At 46.7% G+C, this 18,945-nt stretch overlaps 1 protein-coding gene across 2 annotated transcripts in view; it reads left to right on the top strand.

Annotated features, from left to right (window-relative positions):
- Positions 1 to 18,945, top strand: part of LOC137374747 (ubiquitin-associated and SH3 domain-containing protein A-like) — a 373,926-nt gene that overhangs the window by 179,406 nt on the left and 175,575 nt on the right. For both annotated transcript variants that reach the window (XM_068041326.1, XM_068041327.1), the window contains exons 10-11: positions 430 to 522; positions 1,663 to 1,807. In XM_068041326.1, the coding sequence (XP_067897427.1) occupies positions 430 to 522; positions 1,663 to 1,807 (238 nt within the window). The remainder of the gene's footprint in view (positions 1 to 429; positions 523 to 1,662; positions 1,808 to 18,945) is intronic.

Here is an 18,945-nt window from a genome sequence, read left to right as displayed (position 1 = left end):
GAGGGTGGTGAGTGCCTGGAACTTGCTGCCAGGGGAGGTGGTGGAAGCAGGTACGATAGCGATGTTTAAGAGACATCTTGACAAATACATGAGTAGGATGGGAATAGAGGGATACGGACCCCGGAAGTGCAGAAGGTTTTAGTTTAGACAGGCATCAAGATCGGCGCAGGCTTGGAGGGCCGAATGGCCTGTTCCTGTTCTTTGTTCTTCTTGCAGGTATATGGAGACAGAGCCGGAGAGTGGAACTAATCGGATTGCTCTTTCAAAGAGCTAGCACAGGCACAATGGGCCGAATGGCCTCCATCTGTGCTATAAAATGTTATGGTTTTATATGGATCAATATGAATGTCTGCATCTAAATTTTAAAATGGAGCTGAGAAATATTTTTAATTTCTAGGGTAAGGAACTGCTCTTTATTTTGTAAACTAGGCGAAGCAATTCGAGAGAATGAACTGAAGATCCAATATGTTTACTGTTCTCCTGCCCTGCGATGTGTTCAGACTGCTCACTATATACTTGAAGGTACGCTTTTGTAATGATTCCATCTGCAATTCTTTTCTTTTTTTCTTTTGGGCCCCCTTATCTCGAGAGACAATGGATACGTGCCTGGAGGTGGTCAGTGGTTTGTGAAGCAGCGCCTGGAGTGGCTATAAAAGCCAATTCTAGAGTGACAGGCTTTTCCACAGGTGCTGCAATATTACCACCTTTTTAGGTAGCTCAAAACGCAAGTTACTGCACAGGTGCAGTTTCTGTTTGCTTGCACCCTCTCTCCCGATAGGAACATTCTATTCAATTTGTGCCTCTTGATCCACAACCTGTATTTTTAAAGCTTTACACAATAGCTTATAAACACAACAACCCTAATCCGTGCATACTTCTCAGTTATTTTCCTTTTTGTTTCCTATTCTATTCTATCCTTCATTATCTTCTACCTTAACCTCTCTGCCCTAAGGCTCTCCTCACAATCTTGAGTTTAGTATTTTACCCTGCTTTGCTACTTCAATTATCTTTGCGGGGAAACGTCCCACTGCCCAGCAGGATTGGCAGATCCCAGGAGCGGGGAAACGTCCCACTGCCCAACGGGATTGGCAGATCACAGGAGCGGGGAAACGTCCCACTGCCCAACGGGATTGGCAGATCCCAGGAGCGGGGAAACGTCCCACTGCCCAATGGGATTGGCAGATCCCAGGAGCGGGGAAACGTCCCACTGCCCAACGGGATTGGCAGATCCCAGGAGCAGGGAAACGTCCCACTGCCCAACGGGATTGGCAGATCCCAGGAGCGGGGTAATGTCCCACTCTCCTAACAGCAATTTTGATTAATGTAGCAAATATGAGGAATTATTTAAAAAGAAAACAAACTTGACATTTGTTTTCATGTTGTGAAAGGTGTTAGCATTAATACATAATATATACCCAGTGACAATTTCAAACAATTCAAGTTAGGAACAGCAAAGTTCAATGCTATAGGTTCAAACCCCTATATCATGGATCTCATGTAGGAATCTTACAGTCAATACCTTCATTCCATTAATTTGAGCAACGTGAAGCCAGATTCCAGAGATGAGAAAACATTTCTAACTCAGTAACCCAGTCGTCCCATAGAAAGTTTACATTAAAAAACAGTAGAGTCATTTAACGGTGTCTCTTTCTCCTGATCCAGCTCTGCAGCTTGGTCATAAAGGAAATATCCGAGTGGAACCAGGCCTTTTTGAATGGACCAAATGGGAAGGTGAACGGGCAATCCCAAACTTCATGTCTGTGACTGAACTCAAAGAAGCAGAGTACTCCGTAGATATGAACTACAGGTATTATTCCATCTTTGGCTTTCAATAACTTGCCATAACTTCTTGTGCCAGGTTAATTTGATTTTTGGAAATTTTCCTCATGAGAAATACAATATGGAGGGGGGAGGGTAGGAGAGCTGGGACAGGGTAAATGAGGATGGGGAAGGGGTGGGAGAGATGGGAAGGGGAGAGGGAGGGTATGGGAGGGTGTGAGAGAGTTAGGAAAGCGAGATGGGTGAGGAAATCAGGAGGGAGTTGTGGGGCATGAGGAGTGGATGGGGATGAGGGAAGGACTGGAAATTGACTGATACTGTGGGAGTGGAGAGGACTTTGGTGCCTCCGCATGCAGCAAGTCCTGGACAACATCCATGCTTGAGCTGATAAGTTGTCAGTAATATTCATATGAACATACGAATTAGGAGCAGAAATAGGCCATTCGGCCCCTCGAGCCCACTCCGCCATTCAAGATGATCATGGCTGATCTGTTTGGCTTTCGAATTCCACACTCCCATCTACCCCCGATAACCTTTGATTCCCTTGTCTAACAAGAATCTATCTACCTCCGCCTTAAAATTAGATGCAGGAAGGATGTTCCCGATGGTGGGGGAGTCCAGAACCAGATGTCAGTCTAAGGATACGGGGTAAACCTTTTAAGACTGAGATGAGGAGAAATTACTTCACCGAGAGTGGTGAGCCTGTGGAATTCGCTATCACAGAAAGCAGTTGAGGCCAAAACATTGTATGTTTACAAGAAGGAGTTGGATAAAGCTCTTGGGGTGAAAGGGATCAAAGGATATGGGGCAAAAGCAGAAACAGGCTACTGAGTTGGATGATCAGCCATGATCATAATGAATGGCCGAGCAGGCTCGAAGGGCCAAATGGCCTACTCCTGCTCCTATTTTCTCCACTCAGGGAAAAAAAAGTCTCTTCCTATCTAACCTATCAATGCCCCTCATAATTTTGTATACCTCAATCATGTTCCCCCCTCAGCCTTCTCTGCTCCATGAAAAACAACCCTATTCTTTCCAGTCTCTCTTCATAGCTGAAATGCTCCAGCCCAGGCAACATCCTGGTGAATCTCCTCTGCACCCTCTCCAGTGCAATCACATCCTTCCTATAGTGTGGTGCCCAGAACTGTACACAGTACTCCAGCTGTGGCCTAACTAGCGTTTTATACAGCTCCATCATAACCTCCCTGCTCTTATATTCTATGCCTTGGCTAATAAAGGCAAGTATCCCATATGCCTTCCTAACCACCTTATCTACCTGTGCTGCTGCCTTCAGTGATCTATGGACAAGTACACCAAGATCCCTCTGACCTTCTGTACTTCCTAGGGTCCTGCTATCCATTGTATATTCCCTTGCGTTGTTAGTCCTCCCAAAGTGCATCACCTCACACTTCGCAGGATTAAATTCCATTTCCCACTGTTCCGACCATCTTACCTGCCCATCTATATTGTCCTGTAATCGAAGGCTTTCCTTCTCACTATTTACGACACCACCAATTTTTGTATCATCTGCAAACTTACTGATCATACCTCCTATATTTACATCTAAATCATTAATGTACACTACAAACAGCAAAGGTCCCAGCACCAATCCCTGTGGTACATCACTGGTCACAGGCTTCCAATCGCAAAAACAACCCTCGACCATCACCCTCTGCCTCCTGCCACCAAGCCAATTTTGGATCCAATTTGCCAAATTGCCCCAGATCCCATGGACTCTTACCTTCTTAACCAATCTCCCATGCGGGACCTTATCAAAAGCCTTACTGAAGTCCATGTGGACTACATCAACTGCTTTACCCTCATCGACACATCGTCACCTCCTCGAAAAATTCAATCAAATTAGTTGGACACGATCTCTCCCTGACAAAGACATGCTGACTATCCCCGATTAATCCCTGCCTCTCCAAGTGGAGATTAATCCTGTCCCTCAGAATCGTTTCCAATATTTTCCCAACCACTGATGTTAGACTCACCGACCTGTAATTACCTGGTTTATCCCTGCTACCCTTCTTGAATAATGGCACCACATTCGCTGTCCTCCAGTCCTCTGGCACCTCTCCTGTGGCCAGAGAGGATTTGAAAATTTATGTTAGAGCCCCTGCAATCTCCTCCCTTGCCTCACATAACCTGGGATACATCTCATCTGGGCCTGGGGATTTATCCACTTTTAAGCCCACTAAAACATCTAATACTTCCTCCCTTTCAATGTTAATATGTTCAAGTATATCACAATCCCCCTACCTGATCTCTACACCTATATCGTCCTTTTCCATAGTGAATACAGATGAAAAGTAATCATTTAAAACCTCACCTATGTCCTCTGGCTCCACACACAGATTGCCACTTTGGCCCCTACTCTTGCCATTTATATACTTATAAAACGCCTTAGGATTTTCCTTTATCTTGCCCACCAGTGTTTTTCCATGTCCCCTCTTCACTCTCCTAATTACTTTTTTTTTTATTATTAAAGTACCCCCCTACACTTTCTATACTTCTCTAATGCCTCCACTGTTTTCAGTGCTCTGAATCTGCCATAAGCCTCCTTTTTTTTTTCCTGATCCAATCCTCTACATCCCTTGACATCCAGGGTTCCCCGGACTTGCTGGTCCTACCCTTCACCTTACGTCATTGATATAAATTGTAAGAAGTTGAGACCCCAGCATAGACACCTGCAGGACTCCATTCATCACATCCTGCCACTCAGAAAAGCACCTATTATGCATACACACTGTTTTCTGCCAGCCACACAAGTTCCCTTCCAAGTCACACACCATCCTGACTTAGAACTATATCGCCATTCCTTCATTGTCACTGGATCAAAATCCTGGAACTCCCTTCCTAACAGCACTATGGGTGTACCTACCTCACATGGACTGCAGGGGTTCAAGAAGACAGCTCACCACTAACTTCTCAAGAGCAATTGGGGCTGGGCAATAAATGCTGTCCTAGCCAGTGACACCCACATCCCATGAATAAATAAAAGAAAACTTGGCCTAACATCAGTCATTGGGGAAAATATGGACATTTAGTATTAAGGAAGTCTTATTAATGTATTTAGAATATCATGAATTTAATGTGGCCCTTGGGAGCGGGTTGAGAAGCGGGCAGGGGGCTATAGATTCGGGAGAAGACGCGCTAAACTGGTTTACATTCTACCAGCAGCAGGAGAAACCTCCAAGGCAGCGTTACCACTAGTACAGTGTGAAGACAATTATACTAGTTGTGAGAGTTATGAACTCATTTAAATGTTGCCGAATGTGGTTCAGAATTAAACAAGCATTGCACGGGGATCACAGACCGTTAGATCCCCGAGCGCTGAAAGCTGGCAGCACCGAGACAAGGCCTGTGGATCAGCCATATTATATGCACGGTAGGGACGGTAACAATATGGATATGAAATTGGCTGAGTGACAGGAAACAAGGAGTAGTGGTAATGGATGTTTTTCAGGCTGGAGGAAGGTTTGTCGTGGAGTTCCCCAGGGATCAGTGTTGGGACCCTTGCTTTTCCTGATATATATTAATGACCTAGACCTTAATGTACAGGGCACAATTTCAAAGTTTGCAGATGATACAAAACTTGGAAGCATTGTGAACTGTGAGGAGGATAGTGTAGAACTTCAAAAGGACAAAGACAAATTGGTGGAATGGGCAGACAAGTGGCAGATAAGTTCAATGCAGAGAAATGTGAAGTGATTCATTTTGGTAGGAAGAACATGGAGACACAATATAGAATAAAGGTTACAATTCTAAAAGGGGGTGCAGGAGCAGAGGGACCTGGGTGTTTATGTGCATAAATTATTGAAGGCAGCAGGACAGGTTGTGAGAGCGGTTAATAAAGCATACAGTATCCTGGGATTTATTAATAGGGGTATAGAGTACAAGAGCAAGGAAGTTATGTTAAACTTGTAGAAGACACTAGTTCGGCCTCAGCTGGAGTATTGCGTCTAGTTCTGCACCACATTTGAGGACAGACGTGAGGGCATTGGAGGGAGTACAGAAAAGATTCACGAGAATGGTTCCAGGGATGAGGAATTTCAGTTATGAATATTTTTTTTTTTTAAATAAGAGATACAGCACTGAAACAGGCCCTTTGGCCCACCGAGTCTGCCGACCAACAACCACCCATTTATACTAATCCTACATTAATCCAATATTCCCTACCATATCCCCACCATTCTCCTACCACCTACCTACACCAGGGGCAATTTACAATGGCCAATTTACCTACCAACCTGCAAGTCTTTGGCTGTGGGAGGAAACTGGAGCACCCGGCGGAAACCCACGCGGTCAGAATCACAATCAGAATAATACAGTGCAGAAGAGGCCCTTTGGCCCACCGATGCATTAAAACACCTGACCATTCGACCTAATCCCATTTGCCAGCACTTGGCCCATAGCCTTGAATGTTATGACGTGCCAAGTGCTCATCCAGGTACTTTTTTTTTTTTAAAAAGGATTTGAGACAACCCGCCTCTACCACCCTCCCAGGCAGGGCATTCCAGACCGTCACCACCCTCTGCGTAAAAAAGTTCTTCCTCAAATCCTCCTTAAACCTCCCGCCCCTCACCTTAAACTTCTGTCCCCTTGTAACTGATCCTTCAACTAAGGGGAACAGCTGCTCCCTATCCACCCTGTCCATGTCCATGTCTCTCATAATCTTGTACACCTCTATCAGGTCACCTCTCAGTCTCTTCTGCTCCAGCGAAAACAACCCAAGCTTATCAAACCTCTCTTCATAGCTTAAATGTTCCATCCCAGGCAACATCCTGGTGAATCGCCTCTGCACCCCCTCCAGTGCAATCACATCCTTCCTATAATGTGGCGACCAGAATTGCACACAGTACTCCAGCTGTGGCCTTACCAAAGTTCTATACAACTCTAACATGACCTCCCTGCTTTTGTAATCTATGCCTCGATTGATAAAGGCAAGTGTCCCATACGCCTTTTTCACCACCCTATTAACCTGCCCTTCTGCCGTCAGAGATCTATGGACAAACACACCAAGGTCCCTTTGTTCCTCGGAACTTCCCAGTGTCAGTCCATTCATTGAATACTTCCATGTCCCATTACTCCTTCCAAGGTGCATCACCTCACACTTTTCAGGTTAAATTCCATCTGCCACTTTTCTGCCCATTTGACCATCCCATCTATATCTTCCTGTAACCCAAGACACTCAACCTCACTGTTAACCACTCGGCCAATCTTTGTGTTATCCGTGAACTTACTGATCCTACCCCTCAGAGTCATCTATGTTGTTTATATAAATGACAAACAATAGGGGACCCAGCACAGATCCCTGTGGTACGCCACTGGACACTGGCTTCCAGTCACTAAAACAGCCATCTGTCATCACTCGGTCTCCTACAGCTAAGCCAATTTTGAATCCACCTTATCAAGTTGCCTTGTATTCCATGTGCATTTGCTTTCTTGATAAATCTCCCACGTGGGACCTTGTCAAAGGCTTTGCTGAAATCCATGTAAACTCCATCAACTGCACTACCCTCATCTACACACCTGGTCACATGCTCAAAAAATTCAATCAAATTTGTTAGGCATGACCTCCCTCTGACAAAGCCATGCTGACTATTCCTAAGGTCACAGGGAGAATTTGCAAACTCTGCACAGGCAGAACTGAACCCAGGTCACTGGAGCTGTGAGGCTGCGATGTTAACCATTGTGCCGCCCAAATATGGGAGAAGTTAGGACTGTTTTACTTGGAGAAGAGAAGGCTGAGAGGTGACTTGATAGAGGTATTCAAAATCATGAGGGGTCTGGACAGAGTAGATAGAGAGGGGGTATTGTGCAATGAGAAAGGATTAATCAACATTCTTGTTGTGCGGGGTCCCTTGGGGAGGAGCGACCATAACATGATAGAATTCTTCATCAAGATGGAGAGTGAAGTATTTGAAACCAAATCTAGGGTCCTGAATCTAAATAAAGGAAACTACGAAGGTATGAGGCATGAGTTGGCTATGGTAGATTGGAGAACTTTACCAAAAGGGCTGATGGTGGATAGGCAATGGATAATATTTAAAGAACGTGTGCATGAATTACAACAATTATTCATCCCTGTCTGACACTAAAACAAAACTGGAAAGGTGGCTCAACCATGGCTTACAAAAGAAATTAGGGATAGTATTAGATCCAAAGAGGTGGCATATAAAAGTGACAGAAAAAGCAGCAAGTCTGAGAATTGGGAGCAGTTTAGAATTTCAGCAAAGGAGGACAGAGGTTGATTAAGCAAGGGAAAGTAGAGTATGAGAGTAAACTTGCGGGGAACATAAAAACTGACTGTAAAAGCTTCTATAAATATGTGAAGAAAAAAAGATTAGTGAAGACAAATGTCAGTCCCTTACAGTCAGAAACGGGGGAAATTCTAATGGGGAACAAAGAAATGGCAGAATAATTAAACACATACTTTGGTTCTGTCTTCACAAAGGACGACACAAATAACCTCCCAGAAATGTTAGGGAAATAAGGGTCTAATGAGGGAGGAAATGAAGGAAATCAGTATTAGTAAAAAAAATTGTACTCGGGAAATTAATGGGGTTAAAGGCTGACAAATCCCTAGGGTCTGATAATCTACATCCCAGAGTACTAAAGGAAGTGGTCCTGGAAATAGTGGATGCATTGGTGGTCATCTTCCAAAATTCTATTGACTCTGGAACAATTCCTACAGATTGGAGGGTGGAAAATGTAACCCCACTATTTAAAAATGGGAGAGAAAGAACAGGGAATTACAGACCAGTTAGCCTTGCATCAGTAGTGGGTAAAATGCTAGAGTCTATTATAAAGGATGTGATAGCAGAACACCTGGAAAGCATAAATGGGATTGGACAAAGTCAGCATGGGATTACAAAAGGGAAATCATGCTCAACAAGTCTATTGGAGCTTTGAGGATGTAACTAGTGGAATAGATAAGGGAGAACCAGTGGATGTGGTGTATTTGGATTTTCAGAAGGCTTTTGATAAGGTCCCACATAAGAGGTTAGTGTGCAAATTTAAAGCACATGGGATTGGGGGTAATATACTGGCATGGATTGAGAATTGGTTGACAGACAGGAAACAGAGGGTAGGGTCTTTTTCTGGGTGGCAGGCAGTGACTAGTGGGGTACCACAGGGATCAGTGCTTGGACCTCAGCTATTCACAATATATATTAATGAGTTGGGTGAGGGAACTAAATGTAACATTTCCAAGTTTGCAGACGACACAAAGCTGGGGTGTAAAGTGAGCTGTGAGGAGGATGCACAGAGGCTGCAGTGTGATTTGGACAAGTTGGGTGAGTGGGCAAATGCATGACAGATGTAGTATAATGTGGATAAATGTGAGGTTATCCACTTTGGTTGTAAAAACAGAGGCAGATTATCTGAATGGTGATAGATTGGGAAACGGGGAGGTGCAACAAGACCTGGGTGTCCTTGTACACCAGTCGCTGAAAGCAAGCATTCAGGTGCAGCAAGCAGTTAGGAAGGCGAATGGTATGTTGGCCTTCATTGCAAGACGATTTGAGTACAGGAGCAAGGATGTCTTAATGCAATTATACAGGGTCTTGGTGAGACCATATCTGGAGTATTGTGCGCAGTTTTGGTCTCCTTATCTGAGGAAGGATGTTCTTGCCATGGAGGGAGTGCAAAGAAGATTTACTAGGCTGATTCCTGGGGTGCCAGGATTGACATATGAGGAGAGATTGGGCCGACTAGGCCCATATTCACGAGAGTTTAGAAGAATGAGAGGGGATCTAATAGAAACCTATAAAATTCTAACAGGACTAGACAGGTTAGAACATAGAACATAGAAAATACAGCACAGAACAGGCCCTTCGGCCCACGATGTTGTGCCGATCCTTTGTCCTCTGTCAAGGACAATTTAATCTATACCCCATCATTCTCCTTTATCCATATACCTATCTAAAAGCCGTTTGAAAGTCCCTAAAGTTTCTGACTCAACAACTTCCCCAGGCAAGGCATTCCATGCCCCGACCACTCTCTGGGTAAAGAACCTTCCCCTGACATCCCCCTTATATCTCCCACCCTTCACCTTAAATTTATGACCCCTTGTAACGCTTTGCTCCACCCGGGGAAAAAGTTTCTGACTGTCTACCCTATCTATTCCCCTGATCATCTTATAAACCTCTATCATGTCACCCCTCATCCTTCTCCGTTCTAATGAGAAGAGGCCTAGAATGTTCAGCCTTTCCTCGTAAGACTTATTCTCCATTCCAGGCAACATCCTGGTAAATCTCCTCTGCACCCTCTCCAAGGCTTCCACATCCTTCCTAAAATGAGGCGACCAGAACTGCACACAGTACTCCAAATGAGGCCTTACCAAGGTCCTGTACAGCTGCATCATCACCTCACGGCTCTTAAATTCAATCCCTCTGCTAATGAACGCTAACACCCCATATGCCTTCTTCACAGCCCTATCCACTTGAGTTGCAACTTTCAACGATCTATGCACATAGACCCCAAGGTCTCTCTGCTCCTCCACATGCCCAAGAACCCTACCGTTAACCCAGTATTTTGCATTCGTGTTTGTCCTTCCAAAATGGACGACCTCACTTTTCAGGGTTAAACTCCATCTGCCACTTTTCAGCCCAGCACTGCAACCTATCCAAGTCCCTTTGCAGACGACAATAGCCCTCCTCGGTATCCACAACTCCACCAACCTTTGTATCATCTGCAAATTTACTGACCCACCCTTCGACTTCCTCATCCAAGTCGTTAATAAAAATCACAAACAGGAGAGGACCCAGAACTGATCCCTGTGGCACGCCACTGGTAACTGGGCTCCAGGCTGAGTATTTACCATCTAAGACCACTCTCTGCCTTCTATCAGTTAGCCAATTCTTAATCCAACTGGCCACATTCCCCACTATCCCATGCCTCCTGACTTTCTCCATAAGTCTACCATGGGGGACCTTATCAAATGCCTTACTAAAATCCATGTACACCACATCCACTGGTTTACCCTCATCCACTTGCTTGGTCACCTGCTCAAAGAATTCAATCAGGCTTGTGAGGCAAGACCTACCCCTCACAAAACCGTGCTGACTGTCCCGAATCAAGCAGTGTCTTTCCAGATGCTCAGAAATCCTATCCCTCAGCACCTTTTCCATCAACTTGCCTACCACCGAAGTAAGACTAACTGGCCTGTAATTCCCAGGGTTGTTCCTATTCCCTTTCTTGAACAGGGGCACAACATTTGCCACCCTCCAATCACCTGGTACCACCCCCGTCAACAGAGAAGATGAAAAGATCATTGCCAGCGGCTCTGCAATTTCATCCCTTGCTTCCCATAACATCCTTGGATATACCCCGTCAGGCCCGGGAGACTTGTCTATCTTCAAGTTATTCAAAAACCCCAACACATCTTCCCTCCTAACGAGCACTTCCTCGAGCTTACCAGTCTGTTTCACACCGTCCTCTTCAGTAATACACCCCTTCTCATTCGTAAATACCGAAGAGAAGTACTCATTCAAAACCTCACTTATCTCTTCCGGCTCAACACACAGTCTCCCGCTATTGTCCTTGACCGGACCTACGGTCCCCCTAGTCATCCTCATATTTCTGACATACGCGTAAAAGGCCTTGGGGTTTTCTTTTATCCTACCCGCCAAGCATTTTTCATGCCCTCTCTTAGCTCTCCTAATCCCTTTCTTCAGATCCTTCCTGGCCATCTTGTATCCCTCCAGAGCTATGCCTGTGCCCTTTTTCCTCAACCTTATATACGCATCCTTCTTCTTCCTAACAAGACTCTCAACCTCTCTTGTCAACCACGGTTCCCTCACATGACCATCCCTTCCCTGTCTGACAGGGACATGCTTATCAATGGCCCCTACTATCTGCTCCTTGAAAAAGTTCCACATTTCGACCGTGCCCTTCCCTGCCAGCATATGCTCCCAACTTATGCTCCTCAGTTCCTGCCTGACAGCATCATATCTACCCTTCCCCCAATTGTAAACCTTGCCCTGTTGCACATACCTATCCCTCTCCATTACCACAGTGAATGCTACAGAATTGTGATCACTATCTCCAAAGTGTTCGCCCACCAACAGCTCTATCACTTGCCCTGGTTCATTACCTAGTACCAAATCCAATATTGCCTCCCCTCTGGTCGGGCAGTCTACATACTGAGTCAGAAAAGCTTCCTGGACATACTGCACAAACACTACCCCATCCAAACTATTCGATCTAAAGAGTTGCCAATCAATATTTGGGAAGTTGAAATCCCCCATAATTACTACCCTGTGACTTCTGCTCCTTTCCAAAATCTGTTTCCCAATCTGCTCTTCCACCTCCCTGCTGCTATTGGGGGGCCGATAGAAAACTCCCATCAAGGTGACTGCTCCTTTCCTGTTCCTGACCTCAACCCACAGTGCCTCAGTCGGCAGATCCTCCTCGAAAATTCTTTCAGCAGTTGTTACACTATTTCTAACTAACAATGCCACCCCCCCACCTCTTTTACCACCATTCCTAATCTTATGAAAACATCTATAACCAGGTACCTCCAAGAACCATTCCTCCCCCTCACCTATCCACGTTTCAGTGATGGCCACAACATCGTAGTCCCAAGTGCCCATCCACGCCTTCAATTCACTCACCTTATTCCTGATGCTTCTTGCGTTGAAGTATACGCACTTTAACCCTTCTCCGTGCCCATCTGTCCTCTGCGACAGTGCTACCTTCCCCAATACCTCACTACACTCTTTGTCTTTCTGAGTGGACCCACTGGTCCCTGGACTACAAGTCCGGTTCCCATCCCCCTCCCAAACTAGTTTAAACCCTCCCGAACAGTACTAGCAAACCTCCCTCCCAGGATATTGGTGCCCCTCTGGTTCAGATGCAGCCCGTCCTGTTTGAACAGGTCCCATCTTCCCCAGAATGCAGTCCAATTATCCAAGAACTGGAAGCCCTCCCTCCTACACCATTCCTGCAGCCACGTGTTCAGCTGTGCTCTCTCCCTATTCCTAGCCTCACTATCACGTGGCGCCGGCAACAAACCAGAGATAACAACTCTGTCCGTCCGAGCTTTCAGCTTCCAGCCTAACTCCCTAAACTCACTTCTAACATCTGTGCCACCCTTCCTTCCTACGTCGTTGGTGCCAATGTGCACCACGACCTCTGGCTGCTCCCCCTCCCCTTTAAGGATCCTGAAGACGCGATCACAAACATCACGGACCCTGGCACCAGGGAGGCAACAAACCATCCGTGCGTCTCGCTTGCGCCCACAGAACCGCCTGTCGGTACTCCTCACCATCGAGTCCCCGATGACTAGTGCTCTCCCGTTCTCCCTCCTTCCCTTCTGAGCCACAGTGCAGGACCCCGTGCCAGAGGCCCGTTCACTGCAGCCTGCCCCCGATAGGCCGTCTCCCCCAACAGTATCTAAAACTGTATACTTGTTGTTGAGGGGAACGACCACAGGAGATCCCTGCACTGACCTCTTCCCACCTCTAACTGTTACCCAGCTGCCTTTGTTTTGTGGAGTAACGACATCCCTGTAGCTTCTATCTATCACCCCCTCAGCTTCCCGAATGATCCTCAGTTCATCCAGCTCCAGCTCCAGTTCCCTAACACGGTCTGATAGGAGCTGGAGACGGATGCACTTCCAGCAGGTGAAGTCGGCAGGGTCACCGGAGGTTCCCCTCACCTCGAACATACTGCAGGAGGAGCACTGCACTCCCCTGGCTGCCATTTCTTTTACTCAATTACCCCTTAATTAAGTACAAATATAGATATTAACAAAAACAGTGAAATAGCTTACCTGTTCAGTCCTTTTTGGTTAGAGGAGGAGGGTAAAAAGGGTCTTATTATTAGGTTAGAGGAGGAGGATGGATGGGAGACACTACATGTGTAGTGTCTCGGGTTAACTCTGCTCCGCACCTTTAAAGAAAAAACCTACCCAGGAGTCCTTGCTGCCGTCCAGCTTCCGGTTCCTCCCGCGCCAAAAGTAACTTGAACACAAGGAAAACAGTAAGTACAACTTTTAAAACACAGCTCCTGGTGCCTTCACTTACCCACCGAAGAGTCGCTACCTTCTCCTGCTGCTCCGCCGGGAAATGAGGGTTGGATGTAGGGAGGATGTTCCTGATGGCTGGGGAGTCCAGAACCAGGGGTCACAGTCTCAGGATACGGGGTATCCCATTTAGAACCGAGATGAGGAGAAATTTCTTCACTCAGAGGGTGGTGAACCTGTGGAATTCTCTACCGCAGAAGGCAGTGGAGGCCAAGTCATTAAATATATTCAAGAAGGAGATAGATATATTTCTTAATGCCAAAGGGATCAAGGGATATGGGGAGAAAGCGGGAACAGGGGACTGAATTGGACAATCAGACATGATCTTTTTTGAATGGCGGAGCAGGCCCGAAGGGGTGAATGGCCTACTCCTGCTATTTTCTATGTTTCTATGTAAACTGTTCCCACTCGTGAAAGGATCGAGAACGAGAGGTTACAGATTTAGTGTTTGGTAAGAAAAGCAAAAGTGACATGAGGAAAATCTTTTTCACGCAGTGAGTGATTAAGGTCTGGAATGAGCTGTCTGAGAACGTGGTGGAGGCAGGTTCAATTGAAGCATTCAAAAGGGAATTAGACAGTTATATGAAATGGAAGAATGTGCAGGGTTATGGGGAGAAGGCAGGGGAATGGGACTGAAGGAATTGCTCTTTCAGAGAGCAGGTGCGGACCCGATGGGCTGAATGGCATCCTTCTGCACTGTAACAATTCTGTGATAGCTGGTTTCTGTCATGCTTCACATTAATGGAAGAGAAGGGAGAGGAGGCAATTGCAGCAGTAAGCCTCTAAGAGGGGAGATTGCAGCCTGTTGTTTGGGCTGAGGGGGGCTGAGGCACAGACTGTGGTCGTGGTCTCTCAACAGGCATGCATAGAATCATTACCACTAGGTAAAAGGGTAGTGAGAAGGGCAGGGTCCAAGGACAGTGCATGATAAAGGGACAGAGAAACAGCCATGGGACTCATCTACACAGTCCTCCTGGATCCTCGTGTGGAGGAGGAGTGGTGCAGAGGAAGGGAGAGAGGCAGAGGTACCAGTGCAGCACAGCGAAGCAGGATGAGGGACAGCCTCCGGCTGGGCGAGCCATGTAGGGCGCATAGTGGACCAGCAGCAGGCAGCTGTGCCAAGGCAGGTGAACCGCGGCCAAAGGTGTTCCAGACTCGCCCCAACTACCTGCAGATGTCGGAGCAGTGTCAATGAAGACTGCGGTTGGCAAGGGAGGCAGTCAGTGACCTGTTTTCCATGCTGCAGGATGAGCTATGGCACATCGGATACGAGGCGGTGGTCACCCACTCCAGTGTCCCTGAAAATAACCATTGTATTGAATTTTTATGCATCGGCTCTTTTCAGGGATCCACTAGGGACATGTATGGGGCCTCCCGGGCAGCAGCTCATCACTGCATTAAGGAGGTGACTGATGATTTGTTTAAGAGGGCCAATGACTGGAAAATGGAATTAGAATAGATAGGTGCTTGATGGCCAGCACAGACACGATGGGCCAAAGGTTCCCCAGTAGCAGTCATGATGCATATATATTTTAACAATCCCAGGTGCCACAGCTGTTCCTGCCTCCCACACGCCTTCAGGGATGGATCCTTGGGGGCAAGGATTACCCACTCAAGACACGGCTGCTGACTCCAGTGAAGAACACATGCTGCGCAGTCGAGGAATGTTACAATGCCTGCCACGGGCCGACCTGAGCAATGATCGAGTAGGAGATGGTAATGTAGTGGTAATGTCACTGGACTAGTAATCCCAGGAAAATCCTCCGGAGACACAGGTTTAAATCCCACCACAGCAGCTGATGGAATTTAAGGGGTTTCGGAATTAAGACTGAGATGAGGAGAAATTTTCTGAGGGTCATTAGTCTGTGGAATTCTCTTCCCCAGAGAGGCTGGGTCATTCAATAGATTCAAGGCTGAGTTAAATAGATTTTTGATCGACAAGGGAGTCAAGAGTTATGGGGGGCGGGGGTGGGGTAGGCAGGAATGTGGAGTTGAGACCACAATCAGATCAGCCATGATCTTATCGAATGGTGGAGCAGGCTCCAGGGGCCAAATGGCCTATGTTAATTGTTGCGCTCTTGTGTGTAGGCCATTGGCCTCTTAAAGATGCAATTCCATTGTCTGGACCAATCCAGTGGAGCGTTGCAGTATTTCCCAGTGAGGGTTTCTCGTATCATTATCTGCTGTTCTCTGCACAAACAAGCACTGCAGAAGGTGAGGCTCTGCATTAGGAGGATCCAGATGAGCCTCAATCTTCATATCATGAGGAGAATGTGGAGGAGGGGACAGAGTAGGCAGAGCAGAAGGAAGAACCACTGCATTGGAGGCAAGAGCCATTGAGAGACATGCAAGGGAGGCTAGGGACAATTTTAATCACAGCCGCTTCCTGCAACCATGACCTTTTCAATGACTGTCTACTAAAGACTCACAGCCACTTTGGTAGGACGTCGCCTCCTTCATATCACTCACCATCGCCTAATGCCCAGCCTCTCCACGCGCACTGACACAAATGAGGAGATAACCTGACTCGGCCTGCCGGCTGAGGATGCAAGGGTACAGGCAACATCTGGCAAGGCAGCAATAACTCTACAAATGACCCACATCACAAAAAGCCACATATATCCATTGGAACCACACTATCAATCCTTAACATGAGCCCATGAGGCCCTCTAATGTCTAGGTGCTCTTCCTAATGTGCTTATGTGTGCTTCTATGAGGTGTGATCCCTGCGCTGGAGTGGAGGCAGGCTGCTGATTGGCCTCCCCCTGGCCTGGGATGACATTGGCTGCCTGAGGTCTGGACGGTCCCAGCATGCTGAGGGGCTCCCGTACAGCTACAGGACCCCCATCAGTCGCCAGAGACTGGAGGCGCTGGAGCCACTGGCAGAGGGGCCGCTGTCTACAGTCAGAGTGCACTGAGAGGAACCCCCAGCTGCGGAAGGCAGGGCACACTTATACCTCCCAGCGTACTGGATGGGAGGAGCACCTGGAGGAGACGCCAGGTGCCTTGCTCCCCCTCTCACTTTGCCACTGCTGTGTTGAACTCATGGCCAAGGTGATGGTATGCAGGTCTGCATACACTTCTGGCATCCACTGAGTGGTTTGCTGGAATGGCCTCCATGAGAGTCACCAACCTTTCAATGAAGGAAGCCATGCACATACAGGGCAGAGACATAGCAGCACTGGTGGTCTGCATGGACTTCATCATCTGTGCATCACTCCACCAGATGTTCCCCTACATGTCACTGCAACGCAGAATCACCGAATTGTTACAGCACAGAAGGAGGCCATTCAGCCCATCGTGTCTGCACTGGCTCTCCGAATGAGAGAGAGTCACCTAATGTCATTCCTACGCCTTCTCTCTGTAACCCTGCACATTCTTCCATTTCAGAACAGAATCACAGATTTTTTCCAACACAGAAGGAGGCCATTCAGCCCATCATGTCCACAATGGCTCTCTGAAAGAACAATTCACTCAATTCCATTCCCCTGCCTTCTCTCCATAACCGTACACATTCTTCCATTTCATATAACTGTCTAATTCCCTTTTTAAGGCCTAGATTGAACCTGCCTCCACCGCACTCAGACAGTGCATTCCAGATCCTAAACACTCACTGAACCTGCCTCCACCACACTCGCAGGCAGTGCATTCCAACTCCATCAGGTTTCATGTGGCTATTCAAGAAAGGAGGTAGAGAGAAAACAGGGAACTACAGGCCAATCAGCCTAACATCAGTCATTGGGAAAATGCTAGAACCTATTTTTAAAGAAGTCTTTACAATGCACTTAGAAAATCGTAGTATGATTAAACAAAGTCAACATAGTTTTATGAAAGGGAAATCATGTCTGACAAATTTATCTGAGTTTTTTGGGGATGTAACTCAGATAGACAAAGGGAAACCAATAGATGTAGTACACTTGGATTTTCAAAGGCATTCGAGAAGTTGCCGCAAAAAAGGCTAATATGCAAAATAAGGGCTCAATAAGGGGGTAATATATTAGCATGGATAGAGGATTGGTCAACAAAAAGGGAACAGAGAGTAGGGCATTTTCAAGTTGGCAGACTGAACTTGTGGAGTGCCGCAAGGATTGGTGCTGGGGCCTCAGCTATTTACAATCTATATTAATGACTTAGACAAAAAGAGAGAGAGAGACTAATGTAGAGGCCTGCTCAGGTCAGAAAAAAGGAACCCAACCAAACCACAGCAGACCCGACCAGAGTCCCTCCGATTTAGCCCCGGTCCCAACCTGACCCAAACCCAACCCGACTCAACTCAACCCGACCATCTGTTTACTTACCTTTCTGACACTGAACCTGCAAGAAGCTGCAGCGCATGCATGATGACATCATCGTGATGTCACTCACTGTGCAGACTCAGTTTCGGCCCGGACTCCCAGCTCAGGTATGTTTACCAGCAGAGCAGTTACCCTGTGTGTCCAGCCCGACCCAAGCCGACTCGACTCCGAATGCCGGACCCTGAAGATGGGCCCAACCCAACCCGAACCGGACACATGTCGTCGGGTCCCTTCAGGTTCGGGTCGGGTAGCAGGCCTCCAGACTAATGTATCTAAGTTTGCTAATGATACAAAGGTAGATGGAAAAGCAAGCGGTGAGGTGGACAGAGAGGCTGCAAAGAGATATAGACAAGCTAAGTGAATGGACAACAAGATGGCAAATGAAATATAATGTAGGGAAGTGTGGGTTTATTCATTTTGGTCATAATAGAAAAGCAGAATATTTTTGAAACTTTTATGTGTTGATGTTCAGAGAGACTTGGGTGTGCTCGTACAAGGAACACAAAGTTTGCATGCAGACACAGCAAGAAATTAGGAAAGCAAATGGCATGTTGGCCTTTATTGCAAGGGGATTGGAGTACAAGAATAAAGAAGTATTGCTACAATTGTACAGGGCTTTGGTGAGACCACATCTGTAGTACTGTGGGCAGTTTTGGTCTCCATCTATAAGGAAGGATATTACTTGCATTGGAGGCAGTACAGTGAAGATTCTTTAGATTGGTCTGTGGGATGAGAGGCTTGTCCTATAATGAGAGGCTGAGTAAATAGGGTCTATACTCTGGAGTTTAGAAGAATAAGAGGTGATCTCATTAAAACTTACAAAGATTCTGAAGGGGATGG

The sequence above is a fragment of the Heterodontus francisci genome, chromosome 10 (assembly GCF_036365525.1).
Source record: "Heterodontus francisci isolate sHetFra1 chromosome 10, sHetFra1.hap1, whole genome shotgun sequence".
Taxonomy (NCBI): Eukaryota; Metazoa; Chordata; class Chondrichthyes; order Heterodontiformes; family Heterodontidae; genus Heterodontus; species Heterodontus francisci.
The sequence above is the reverse complement of the archived record's forward strand: the minus strand, read 5'-3'. Positions and strand labels throughout refer to the sequence as shown.